The sequence below is a fragment of the Larimichthys crocea genome, chromosome VII (assembly GCF_000972845.2).
Source record: "Larimichthys crocea isolate SSNF chromosome VII, L_crocea_2.0, whole genome shotgun sequence".
Lineage (NCBI taxonomy): Eukaryota > Metazoa > Chordata > Actinopteri > Sciaenidae > Larimichthys > Larimichthys crocea.
In genome coordinates, this window is record NC_040017.1 from 3,561,536 (window position 1) to 3,576,450 (window position 14,915).

The 14,915-nt window shown below is 39.7% G+C and overlaps 1 protein-coding gene across 1 annotated transcript in view; it reads left to right on the plus strand.

Annotated features, from left to right (window-relative positions):
• The first annotated feature begins 6,463 nt into the window (after positions 1 to 6,463).
• The window catches only part of rxfp1 (relaxin family peptide receptor 1), a 61,705-nt gene continuing 53,253 nt past the window's right edge, over positions 6,464 to 14,915 (plus strand). Inside the window, exons 1-2 of the mRNA XM_010747848.3 lie at positions 6,464 to 6,768; positions 11,916 to 12,053. Coding sequence (XP_010746150.1) covers positions 6,726 to 6,768; positions 11,916 to 12,053 — 181 coding nt within the window. The 5' untranslated portion in view covers positions 6,464 to 6,725. The remainder of the gene's footprint in view (positions 6,769 to 11,915; positions 12,054 to 14,915) is intronic.

Below are 14,915 nucleotides of genomic sequence, written 5' to 3' on the forward strand. Positions count from 1 at the left end.
GTGCCAAAATAAAAGCTCGAGAGGTTAGACCGTGTTTTATAGTGGCAAATAACGAATAAAAGCCATCTTACCGGGGAAATGGACTCTTGGACATGGATTATCGTGATAATAACTAACTAACACTTTGACTGATCTGTCATTTTCGCGGTGTGGATCGTCTACACCCGCCCGCCTTCACCGGTAAACTGTACTGTCGGACCATACCTCTGCAAACATTCATAATGAGCAAATCAAAGTGAGCCCCCTTGTGGCTGGCTATGTGGCTACAGGTCATAAGTCCCGCACCCTTCATAAAATGACACTAAAAACTCAAAGTACTCTTCAAATAAAGTTTTCCAAACGTGTTTGTTCATCTAGGTAGTTATTATCACGATATCCATGTCCAAGAGTTATTTCCCCGGTAAGATGGGTTTTATTCGTTATTTGCCACTATCACGCTCTGAACTCCTCGAGCTTTTATTTTGGCACTTCCGGTTACCGGCATTTGATTTGCATTTTAGCTAAATATTTAGTTTCACCCCAAACATTTAGCTTCAACATTTATATTTATTTTATTTAACATTTAGATATATATTTAACATTTAGCTTCAAATTTCTATTTATATTTATATTTAACATTTAGATTCTATATTTAACATTTAGATTTTATATTTAACATTTAGATTAACATTTAGATTATATTTTTACATTTAGATTTAGATTTAGCATTTAGATTTTACATTTACACTTTGGATTTAACTATTTAAAATATCTCTAAGTTCACAAATATGTTTTCTAAATGTGCACAAAAAGGACCTCATCAAAATTCAAACCAGTTTTTTTTAACATTGTTTTTTAGCTAAATGTGACAAAATGTTGCTGTTATTTTCAGAGCGAGACGCTTTACAAACGGCACCCCATACACTCCAACCTCCCAGTGACTTCCATACAGTTCAAAAAGCTACACTGTAAAAATGTCTGTGGACATAACACACTCCCCGGTTTCCTCCCAGGGTGCCAACTTCTTTTCCTTTTTGTTATCACAACCTGTTTCTGGCTGAAATACCCCAGAGAGAGAGAATTCTTTTTTAACCTCATCAAGTGAAGGCTCTGTATTTGCAGCTTCAATTGATTGTAATGGACACGTTCTGCTGTGGGCACAATACGGCTGCAGTGACACGCTGAGTCCTCTACAAGGGCACAGGCAAAAATACGAAGAACAAAATGAAAATAAAAACTGAACTGAAGAAAATCACTTGAAGCCAGAGATCTGTAGCCTATTCTCTTCTTAGAATTAAAAGTAATACTTAAAGTAATCAACGTAATGAAGCTGCTGCAGTGCATATATATTTTATCTTCATTCCTTCAAAGTCACCAGAATTCAGCAAACAAAGTCTCTAAAAATCTAATCTTTCTGGGGAAGAACCACCAGGTAGTTTTCAAAATCTTCAGGTCTCAAGGTTGCAAGTATGGAACATAATCCAATCAAAACATTATTGGGGTTATAACATGTTTAGATTGCCAAAAGTAATTATGTTGGCACCAATATCAGTTCTCAGCCATAGTCTTTTATTTATTTATTTATTGCTGCCATAGTCTCTAAAAATACATGACCACTGTGTCCCTAAATAACAGCGACAGCAGTAATTATACATGTTTCAGGAAGTAAGCAGGGGATTCAAAAGGCCGAAGTCTAGCCTAATTAGGCTCACTGGGAATTTAATTGGTAAATATTTAAAAATTAACTCTTTAAGATCTCAGTGAAACTATACATGTCTAACCCCACACCGCCTGGTCGGTCATGCTTGTATTTTCTCCTTATTTTACCCTGCGGATTTGTAACTGTAAAATGCATACTAAAGCAGCAAAACCTAAAAATAAACAAGCAATCCCCTTTTACAAGGACAGAAAGAAGATTTGAAGATGTCTTAGAGGATGCCTTGAGTGTTGTAATTCAAGCAATTTATGGACTGCCAAAACATTACAAGCTACAAAAGCTTGCCAAGCCCCCACAGGGCTTGTTTGAATCTAATGATCTGACAATCTGAAGCTCTACAAAGACTGTAAACTGTAAGGTTTTAGTGTAGAAAATGTTAAGGGACTACTTCGTAGGGCTTTTAAGGTTGAAGAGATTTGGTGAAGCTGTTCTTTCAGTTCATTGCATACACAGTCTTGTGACCATGCTGTATGGTTGTATCGGTTTGTCGGGTGTATTAAATACATCAATAAAAAGGCACACTTGCCTATAAACTATGGCTAACATGTTAGCAGTTGCTTTTTACACATCGTAGACATGTAACATTTGCATTCATTTTGAGTCATGTCTGGCTGACTGACTAACTGTCTAACATGTACTCTCTTACTTCTGTTTCTCTTCTCTACCAACTCCTGACATATATACATGGTTCTTTAGCTGCTACATGCATGTCTGTCTGCTGTTTGGCACTGGGCGGTTGTTAAACATCTGGAAAGCCCTACTAAGAATGGAGTCAATACAGTCAATATGTAGGCTGTAAATCTAAAACAACAATAAAGATAATTGTGGTAATAATAAATAATAGTTTTAACATGGACAGGTTTGATTTGAGAGCTCCAGAAAGTTGGGGACAGCAGTGGAGAAAACTCTGTCGCAGGACAGGAACTGAGATGGTTAGATCAGTGAGGAAGCAGGGGGCTTGGTTATGGAGGGCTTTGTGAGTTAGGAGAAGATTTTTTAAATCCGATCCTTTGTGGGACAGGCAGCCAGTTTTTGGAGGACAGGAGTGATGTGGTCACAGTTCTGGTTATGCTGGATTTTATTCAGTTTGGATGATGTGCCATAAGAAATGTTGCTGCTGTAGTCTGTTCTGAATGTGACCAAGAAATTATTCAAAGTTTCAGCAGCAGAGAAGATGAGTGATGGGCAGAGATGAGCTGCTCTTGTGATGTAGTTGACGTGGTGTTCAAAAGAGAGGTTGCTGTCAAAAATGACTCCAATGCATGACTCCAATGCAAATTTAGGGGGAGTGAGAAAAACTGGGGTTATTGATGGCGAGGCAGAAGTTGTGAGTAGTATTGGTGAGGGGTTTGGGACCAATAAAAATCAAGTCTGATTCACAGTTTATTTTACACCCATTAATACATTTCAGTGAGGCAGTGGTGGTGAATTTAGTGCAGATGTAGAGCTGGATGCACCAGCAGTAGAAGTGGAAACAATGATGGTGCATGATGTTACCAAGTGTAGGCATGTAGAGGATGCTGTTGAAGGATGATTCAAGGCAGGAGAAAAGGGTGGTGTGGTTGATGGTGTCAAAAGCTGTAATGAGGATGAGAATAGTAAAGATGACCAGTGTCAGCGAGAGGAGGAGATCAGTGGTGACATGGGTGAACTGAGACAGGATCTATGTGGCAAATGTGCAATGAGTTGAAAGACACTACTATGCTCTATAAAGTTGAATTAACAAGATATTTACTCGTAATGCTTATACAAGTACAGAAGCTTAAACATATGAGGGTCCAGGAGTTTGTTCACAAGGACTTCTTTCTTCAGTGTTATAGATGTGGATTGACAAAGCTGTCCCCTGACACATCTGTTCACTGTTGATGTTGATGCTGATGCTGCTGAATTACATTCTGTGGATGGCAGCTGAGGTTGACTCCATATGAAAAGACTTCATAAGATAGTAGGATAGTAGAAAGCTTGCTCATTGAGGTTACACATCAGAATGTAACACGACACATGCAAGTTAACAACACACCCAGGACAATGGTAGGGCAGACCTTTACATGCTGACACCTAACTGATTTGCTAGTCTGGTCAGAGAGACTGAGATGGAATGACACAAAGTTTGAGTTGTTTTAAACCTAAAAGATTCTGGACTCTTAAGAAAACATTCAGGGCTGAAGCCCCAGAAGCCACCACAGCCTAACCCCCTAACCACCACACTTCACCCCTCTATTATAGAAGAGGCAACACATACATGCAGACAGTCATTTGTTAGAATGGTGTAAGGATATTAGATTGTACTTGTATGTTATTTTATAATTGAGTTGTATTATTCAGTTTTATTACCTGGTAAAAAATAATAATAAAGAAAAAATGTCCCTCAGTCACTGGTAAATGATTTATGACTGTATCTTCCAGAGGTTATCAGGGAGAGTAGACTTGTTACAGCTGGGTGTACAGCTAGGGGTGTACCTGCAGTGTACCTTCAGGCTGGTGCGATCACACTAACCTTCCTAGAGCCTTGTTGTGGTCCATGCTGGTGCAGCTGTCGCACCAGGTGGTGGAGCAACCTGTCAGAAGGTTCTGGATGGTGTACTGGTAGAAGTCACTGAGGATTTAGGGCCTGTTTAGGCACCAGACATAAATGCTATTGTGGCTTTTTAACTAAATCTAATCAGAACAAATTTTATTTGTATAGCCCAATGTCACAAAATACATTTGCCTCAGAGGGCTTTACAATCTGTACAGGGAGTGACACCCCTTTGTCCTTAGACCCTCGGTTCAAGTGAGGAAAAACTACAGTCCTGAGGTTAGCCCAACAGATCCTATGGGATGGGACCATAACATGTGAGTATGGGAGTCCATACTCACAAGGACCTTAAAATTTGTCTACCCTTTCTACCGCTGTGCTGTTTGGAGAGTGAGTGCCCAGTCAGTCCAGGGTCACAAAGGCACAACAGAACTGCAGAGTCGGGCAGAGTGTGTACCACTGTGTTCACTGTAGGTGAACGTTAGAGGCTACAGAATGCAGACATATGGACTGAGAAGATAGACTGTAACTGTGTGAGGGTAGAAGATAAGAGGAATCAGATTTCAGGCATGGATCACCCTGCCTGTCAGACCAAAGCTACTGCCTGCAAGCAAGTCTTTTATCTGAACACATACACTGAACAAAAACATAAACACAACACTTTTGTTTTTGCTCCCATTTTTTATGAGATGAATTCAGAGATCTAAAATATTTTCTATATACACAAAATAACCATTTCTCTCAAATATTGTTCACAAATCTGTGTAAATCTGTGATAGTGAGCACTTCTTTTGCTGAGATAATCCATCCCACCTCACAGATGTGGCATCAAGATGCTGATTAGACAGCATGAATATTGCACAGGTGTGCCTTAGGCTGGCCACAATAAAAGGCCACTCTGAAATGCAGTTTTCTTTTATTGGAGGGGTCTGAGGGGGTCAGAAAACCAGTCAGTATCTGGTGTGATCACCATTTGCCTCACGCAGTGCCACTCGATCCACAACATCGACATCAGAAAACCGCTCACCCACATGATGCCACACATGCTGTCTGCCCTGAACAGTGAAAACCGTGATTCATCCGTGAAGAGAACACCTCTCCAACGTGCCAGACACCATCGAATGTGAGCATTTGCCCACTCAAGTCGGTTACGACGACGAACTGGAGTCAGGTCGAGACCCTGATGAGGACAACGAGCATGCAGATGAGCTTCCCTGAGGTTTCTGACAGTTTGTGCAGAGATTCTTTGGTTATGCAAACCGATTGTTGCAGCAGCTGTCCGAGTGGCTGGTCTCAGACGATCTTGGAGGTGAACATGCTGGATGTGGAGGTCCTGGGCTGGTGTGGTTACACGTGGTCTGTGGTTCTGAGGTTGGTTGGATGTACATGTTCTTTGAAATGCCTTTGGAGACAGCTTATGGTAGAGAAATGAACTTTCAATTCACAAGCAACAGCTCTGGTGGACATTCCTGCTGTCAGCATGCCAATTGCATGCTCCCTCAAAACTTGCGACATCTGTGGCTTTGTGCTGTGTGATAAAACTGAACATTTTAAAATCTAATCAGCATCTTGATATGCCACACCTGTGAGGTGGGATGGATTATCAGCAAAAGAAGTGCTCACTATCACAGATTTACACAGATTTGTGAACAATATTTGAGAGAAATGGTTATTTTGTGTATATAGAAAATGTTTTAGATCTTTGAGTTCATCTCATGAAAAATGAGAGCAAAAACAAAAGTGTTGCATTTATATTTTTGTTCAGTGTACATAAACAGTGACAAAGGATAAAGTCTGGCAACATCCTCTTGGCTTACTCTCCTGCTGATTACTTTGAAGATTTCAAATGTACAGGAGACATTTCACAGGTAATCATGCCGGGATTGTTTGATTTCCTGGAAAAAATTAAACACAAAAGCTCTCTCAGGCAGCAATTTAGGAGATTGTTTGTAGTGCTTTTAAATGCATCAGCCCTCTGACCCCAGCAAAAGCGCATATGTTGAGAAGAGAGCCGATTTTACAAGCGTATGTATGTACGTAGGGTTGAAACTCTTCAGCTTGGAGAGATGACAATAGGCACCTGGTGAATACTAACATCACATGATTTCATGAGCACTATCGGTCAGGTCATTTGTTTCTTTTAGAGGCTGAATATCCTTTTCTTCAGAGCCCCATATAGATACCTCTCTCTCTCTCTCTCTCTCTCTCTCTCTCTCTCTCTCTCTCCCACCCCTCCATGAGCGCTGCACCTGTGCTCCTGCTTCTCGTGCGTCAGATCGTGGCAAAGTCCTTTAGACCATCCTCTCTCTTTCCAACCAACTGCAGACGGACTCGAGCTTGTGAAGCGGATGCATCTTCTCTTCCCGCAGCGCCACACACGCAACTTTTGGTGTTCTGATTTTTCTTTTTACGCACAGGTTACCAGTTTTGGACAAGCAGCGGAGAATACAGATCGCTGCTCTCTCTCTCTCTCTTTTCCACCACCACCCCCAGAAAACTTCAAGAGGTACCATGCAAGTTTATGTGGCGGTGATATTCGCTTATGGAGTATCGGGTAAGTTCACCAACTCCTCTTTTTTGACGAAAATACCAAGTCGTTGAAGCTCATACCTGAAGCGCAGTGTCCGTCAAATCTGTCCTGATTGGAGCACAGTCGGGTTTCAATGAAGTAACCTTGAGGTTCAATGATTTTACCACTGACACGTTTAAGATGCTTCGTTCTTGTCGATGCAACTATCCTATCATCAGGATAATAATTCCACGTGTTGGTTTAAAATACTCCTGTACTCACGTTTTCCACATGCCACCCACTGCAATAATTCTCTGAATATTGTTAAATCACGCCGAAGTGGGGGAGATTGAAATGAGTGGGAGGCAACACGAGGTATCCTCTGCTGTGGGGAAAATCTGATTAAAACACAGACAGCATTCATTGTGTGTAGGGCTGGGGATTTGTGTGTGTTTGTCTATCTTTTCAATGGTACATATATTTTTTTTGCCCCCCCCCCAAGCTCTTTAAATTGCTTTCCATGAGCAGTGTAGTGCTGCATTCATGCCATCAGTGTGGGAGCTGTTATTAGTCTCTGTCCTTATGGGAGCGGGAAGTGCCTGAAGGACTAAAGTAGATAGAATTCAACCTACCCAAAAATGCACATTAATTACCTCATATATATTTGCATGAAAGCTAAGACTGCAAAGATGGAAGTCCAAAGAAACTAGAAATGCATTCTGTAGGGCGGTTTATATTACTGCATTTGGATTTTTTTCTCAGAGTTTTGAGTTTGATTTTAAATTGGGGCAGCCCAGGTACTGCTTAAATGCATTTATGATACTGTAAGGAGCTGATCAGGACAGGAATATGTTGCATAACTCTGTTTGCTTTTCTTGCATTCTGAGCTAAAACCACGTGTCCGAGATCTGTGGAAGAAAAAAACACATTTCAGAATCTTAACTGGCCATCCTGTGTGCTGCCCTATGAAAAAACGATCACAGGAGGATGCAACTAACACTGATTATATTATTTATGTTGTCATAATCAACAGATGGCATACCACTCTTCAGAAGCTCTCAATGTAGTACCCTGATTTGCTGTCTCTGTGCCATCAGGCATGCGATTAACCATCACCTTTGTGATGCATCTGGCGCTGCTGGCACTTTTCTTATCAGCTTCTGTTTTCAGTTTTAAATGAGCGATGGAGGGAAATCTGGTGAGAAATCAAGAGATGCAGAGTCTGTCTTGTGTCAAACATTCACTACACACTAATTTATATATTACATACTCAGACAGTAACGGTTAACAATTATCTAGGCGTGCCCTTAGATCAACAGCTTCTTGTTGACATACAAAGTAAATGTCACACTCAGAAACTCAGCTGGAAAACGGAAATGATAGATGATGATAACCAGTGGTGTAAAAATAAGGAATATTTATTGGCAATCTTCAGTGTGATCCAAGCCAAGAAAATTTTTCCATTAAGACAATAAGGTGTAGTAGAACAGCTTGTTTTGCATGTCCTTCCACAATGTTTCTTGAGTTTCTTAAGGATGCAGAGCATTTGATCAGGTGTCCATTAGAGGTCTGTCTGTACCAACTGTCAGCATGGATGCTACAGCGTCTGACAGCCAAATGTCAGCTTTTGGTCTCAGGAGCCTTAAACACAGCAAGCATACACTTAAAAGTTCAGGCTTTTATTTTTAATATAAATGACACATTTCTGCAGTACCATGTGCTGTAAAGAAAAGCTATATAGACATGTAGGCAGCATAAGATGTGATATGAATGTGGTGCACATTTGTATTATGTAACCGCACTGCACTTGAAGCACGTTGTTAATTTGTGATCTCCTGTAAAGCAGAAACATTCCAATGTCCACCACTGCTGTGATCCAAGACCTCCTTTTTTTGATAGAAGCTCTTCTGTTACCATTAAGTCTAAAAATGTACGGTATCTGGCTGAGAGTGGATGCTATTGTGGCAGTTTTAGACAACTTTCCTGCTCCTGCTGACAAACTTAGAGATATGAGGAGTTTCTTACCCATAGGCATAGAAATGATTCATAAAACACATGCAGTTTCAACTGAAGACACCTGTAATGTTTTCTGGTTACTGCTTGCATGGTTTCGGCTTGAGGGTTACATATTTTCAGACTTTTATAAAGAAATATTTCTGTCATAACTATTGGTTTTCACTACTTTTCTTCACTAATTATAAATTTATGAATCGTCCCATCTTGCTTGTGTATTATGTAAGCCCAGAACTATCATCTGAGTTCCTTAGACTTAAATAATTTGCCTTTTGTGATGTAGTGGCAGGCATCACACATCCTACACACTAGAGAATGTTTAGTCCAAAATTGATTTTTATATTTGCCAAGAGAGAGGATTTTTACAATATGATTCATTTCTATGGCTAATGTCAGTTAACTGCCAGCACTTAACTGGAAACTACCCATTAAAACGTGACGCATGTCTGAAGCAAAACAAAGCCAATGTCCTTGCTGTGGAAGCCCAGGATTTGAATCTGACTCTTTCCCACATGTCATTCCCCATCTCTCTCTCCCCACATTTCTGTCACTCTTCAGCTGCCTCTATCAAAATAACGCTTTAAAAAATATTTTAAAAAATAATGAATAAATTAAAAATGCGTGCACTGCATATTGGATAAATAAATAGTCTGAGATAGAAAAAAAATAGAATAGACTCTGATATATTACTTTATGGTTGAATCGAGTCTTCTTCTGATTTCCTATTTTTCCCAGAATGTCTGTCAACTAGACTGGGGGTAAAATAAATGATTAAAGTTGTAAAATTTTAGTGACGAGCAAAACAAAAAAGCAAAATGTATTTAGAAATATTCTAGGTCAACTCCATTTTTTGAAATGTAGCTGGAGACATTAGTTTTCACTACTGCTGCTAGTCCATCACTTTCACAGTCCCGAATTGTCAGATACTTGCTGCTTTGCCAGTGCCTCTATGATTTGTGCTGTAGGTGCCTGCGGGGACGTACTTTCAGAGGGGGCTTCCCTGGATACATGCATGCATGCAACAGCTTACACACACGCATATTATAAAGAGCTGACAGAAAATGTTCCAGCACTATAGCATGGTGGATCTAAGGAAATGTCTGCATCATTGCAACCATACGGCTGGCCCCAAAACTCAGTCAGTGCGCATTTGAAGCTGCGTTACCAGTCTGCACAATGATGACTATTTGAGCTTGCTATCTCTCAGACCACATTGATGCTTCTGAACTCTGAGATCAGCATTATCCTTTAAATCCAGTTCATTGTTTGTTTGTTTGATTCACCATGGGTGAATCATTTTAGATATCTGAAATTTGAAAGACAGGCATGTTAGCTGTATAAAAAACTGCTGCAGATTATACTGCCACTACAACTTAAACCTACGACTGGGGGATAATCACTATGTCTATAGCATTATTTGTGAATACACAGTCCTCCGCGGTCAGGTTGTTGGTTGGTCATGTGGACTGTTGTGCTTAGTTTATTTAGATAAGATATTCTTTTGGCCTTTATTGTATAGAGACAGTTGAAGAGTGACAGGAAATGTGGAGAGAGAGAGATGGGGAATGACATGCGAGAAAGAGCCACAGGTTGGATTTTAACCCTGGGCTGCCGCAGCGAGGACTGAGCCTTTGTACATGGGGCGGCTGCTCTACCAACTGAGCCAAACAACACCCCCCACAAAATAATATTTATTCACATTGAACATATCAGTGCGCTCCTGGTTTTAAGAAGCAGACAGAAGTCCTGGCACTGAAATGGAGCAAAGCACTGCTGTGGACAGATTTGCTGTGCTGTGGACAGGTCGGCAGAAAAACCAAGACCTGCCTGAAAAAGAAATCAATATCCGTTTAAGCACATGTAAACATATTCTCACTGCTTTACCTTGCCGTCAGATGTGCAGCATAATTTACTGTGGACAAAAGGCATGGGATGTCTTACTGGGACATTATGGCATGATAATTCACTGAAGCCAGATCCAGAGTATAATTCACTGTGTACTGCACAGGAATACGTAAATTCTATGACTGTCAGAGACAATGTAGCGCTAAGGTAAAATGCGTTTCTACTGTAATGAACACACTGACTATGCATAAGTACTTTAGATTAGATTAGATTAGATTAGATTAGATTAGATTAGATTAGATTAGATTAGATAATACTTTATTTATCCCACAACGGGGAAATTCAGTTGTTACAGCAGAAAGTGTAATATACACTACAGAAATAAAATCAAATAAAGGGGCAAAAAACAACAACAGACAATCCACAGACAAGTGCACAGATTTTCAAAACAAGTACTAAGGTAGAAAATTTCAAAGTAGTGGAGTGATATAAATAATATTGCACATGTAATCGGAAAGGAAGATATAAATACAGATTTTAAACTATGACATGATCAGGTGACCCTACTGTATGAAATATTGCAAAGGAAAGTGACCATAATATGAATATTAATAATATAAAGTGAACATGATAATCCAACCAACTTTTAAAAAATCTTAACTATCCTTTTAAGGTCCTAATCAGGGACAAAAAGGGAGACTGAGATCTCTTGTTGGGACATAATAACATGATAAATTAATGTTTTAACATGAAGCCAGATTGCTAAGTGCCCCACGGATGATGAGAGGAATCTTACATTCTGTTCAGATCTTAATGGGATGCCAGTGCAGCGAACAGGATAGGTGTAATCTGTGGTTGGCTCATCATTGACCTGTCTGCTATATCTTGAACCAAAGGCATAATAAGGCAGACCCACGATGGCATGGGAATAAGACATTTTAATAATGACGACTGGGTGAAATGAGGGAATGAGTAATTTTCCCTTCCAGCTTGCATGGCACATGAAGTCTGTTTTACATTTACCAGACTTGTCAATCTTTGCTGTGTGCTCCAAGTCTCTACATAATTAAGACTGAGGTACAGTACAACATGCAACACTCTTGATTAACAAAACACAGCAACTCAATTATTCACACAAACAATAGCTCTCCAAGGCACTGATAGACCCCAGTGATGTGGAGAGGGACGAATGCAAGTTAATGAGATGCACATACTCCATGTGTTTATTGAAATGTTTGAGGGCTCTCATTATGCCTCTGATAAATGTGAGTGGTGGAAATTTTGCATTTATAATCTTACTCTTGGATCTTTCTGTTTTTTGTTTTTTTTTACAGCGCTCAATATCACAGAGGAGAAGGCGTCGTGCCCCCTTGGATATTTCCCCTGTGGCAACCTGACTGTGTGTCTCCCTCAGCTGATGCACTGCAACGGCATTGATGATTGTGGAAATCAGGCTGATGAGGAGAACTGTGGTGAGTCATTGTTTCTACTTGAGCACATGTTAATATGCCCACGTGTTGTATAAGCCACATTTGTCATGTACCAGCTGTGTAGTGCTCTTAGATGATAGATGACACATAAAGAAGGTTTCCAAAGGTACTCACACAAAACTTTCTGTACAGTCACTTCATTATTCTATCCACTTTATTCTGCTTGTCTATAGTAGTCATTGCAATAGTAGGTATTTGCCCTTTTCCAGCATACATTAAATAAGCCTGTAGACCACCCGACCTTCTGTGAAGGCGGCACATTTGTGGAGACTAAAGTCACTGCTTTCGTTGGCTTAGGTAGCACCAGTGAAACATATTTAAATAAACAATGCAAAGTTCAAAGTTTATTGAAATGGTAAGTAAGTGTTTGATCAAATACAGGGTTGCTGAAAACCCAGGATGATACTCAGTGTGGAGGCATGTCTCAATGAGGCATTATGGCTGCATCGCCCCCCTTCCTGTAATTTAGGACTGGAGGAAGCAGCTAAAGGTGTTATGGAGGAAGGGTTTTGAGAACTGAGTCAAAGAAGAAACAAATGGGTTAGAAAACAAGAAACTGGATTAGAGCCAGCCATGATTTCTGTGCCTGAACCTTTAATCAAGGCATTCACATAACATGTGGGTGGGTTAGAATGATGCTTTGAAGGTGTCTGGGTTGCAGTGCATTTTTGGAATTTGGAAAGCGAATGTGTGTGAAGTTGCTCTTTAAGTTTAGTTCAATACAACAAAATGTATTTATCCCCAACATTTTCCAGCAGACATAAAAAAATAAATTTGACAAACTACTAACATACATAAGAAATAATCCCAACAGAAGCAGCTATCACACAAGGCACACCTTGAACTGCATGCTCATTGATCAAGTTCTAAACATGATCATTTGCTTCTTTGGTGTCTCTTCTTTTTCTTTTTTTTTTTTTTTTTTTTTTTTTTTTTTTTTTTGCACAGGTCCAGCTTTGCAAACCCCTAACACCCCCTGCAGCCTCAAAAGCTTAGTACTGGACACGATTCACTGGGTACCAACAATTAAACAGACCCTGAGCTGATTGCTGGTGTAGGCAGTGTTGATGCACAACAGCCTGAGGAAATAAACAGCTGATAAGATACCTTTTAAAAAAATAGTAAAGATTATGTTTCCACCCTTTTAACACAACTAATTGGTTGAGGCATGCACTCATACTTCTGAAGTCCTGTGTATTTTATGCACAGCTGGCACAGTTTGGATATCTTTATTAATTATTAAGATGGATTTAACAGCAGGGGATCTTCTCTACATGCTGGTGAGCTGTTCTAAAATTGTATAATTGAATTATAAGATTAACATAAGAAGATTATGATCATTTTTGTTTCTCCCATAACTTTTTACCTTTTATTTGGTTTACCCAAGTATCCAACCCAGTGCAGTCCAGTGTACCTCTTAAAACATGAAGAATAAATTAATGAAGGATGTCCAAAAATATATCATAGACAAAGGTGTTCTCCTCCCTAAATCTAATACTCTGGTACTGCTTAAAAGTTGTGAGCTTTTTATGTTAACGTCTCCTTGTGTCTGCTGATCCCTCATTCCAGTTTGTGGAAACAGGCTTACGCAAGACTGACTTCCTGAATTTATCTCCAGGAGACAATCATTAATCATGATTCCTGTCCTCAAACAGGTGCAGCTTATAAAACAGCTGTCAAATCATAATAAATGACATTTATGAATTCCTCTAACTTCCGTCCATCCCCTAGGCTTGATTTAGTCAACCCGCAGGAAGGATTGTGTTCTGATGTGAGCTCTGTGCCCAGTAAGTGCTGGTGGTATATCGTCTTATTAAAGCAAGTGCTGGTTTATGTAAGCACTATTTCACCACCTAATATATTACAGAAAAAAATGCATTTCCTATCTCCAGACATATTAAGCACTGATATATGATATATAAGCTTAATATGTCTGGAGTCAGTGACACTTCCCCAACATCAACAGACTGGGAACTCGGTATATCACTCATAGTTGATTGATTTCAAGTAGCTCCAATGCAGACGGGATAAAACATGTCATGTTATTTTTAATCATCCATTGATTTAACTACATCCTTTGACATTAATCTTAACCCACACACTCAAAATTAAACTCCTTATGTCACAAAAAACTAACTAGTGACACAAACACACTGAATGGCAGAACTCCCTTGATGAATAAAAATGGGGTAAAAAAAAAAAAGAAGAAGTCAATGGACGGTTGATGCGAATCAGGGTGCTGCAGCTGGCTGTAACAAAGCAGAGCAACACTGGAAATGGAATGAATGGTGACTAAGATATTGGAACTGTCCTCATATTTAACAATGGTTTATGTAAGTGACCTACTGTTGACCTCTTCTGTCGACCTAGATATTACAAGATCTTCAATATCTACTGACCTCATATAAACCGTACTGGTTCATATTTTAATATCAACAATGGAAAAAGGTATTTTGTGTGATGTGAAAAGAATCACTTATAATGTTTGTTGTGGAGAAATTGCTGAAGTCAAAGGTCAATGGTGAGGTCAGGAGGGAAGAAAGTGTTCAGGAGCCTCTGATGTCTTATGCTGTATTATTTATTGATGCTTGGCCAAGGAGAATTAGAGACACTCTCAAAGTTCATCAGAAGTGCCTGAGTCGGTCTCGCATTCTGATGAACTTGTGATGGTGGATAAACTTTAAACCCAAAGATCACACCCCAAAATACTATACGCCCAGAATGAGTCAAAGAGAATGTCTTTACTCTTGGAGGTGTTATTGTCAACACATTCTAGTCTGGAGACACAGATGTCTGTTTACGCAGATTGGTACATCAACATCAAGCTATCTCTTATGACTAGGA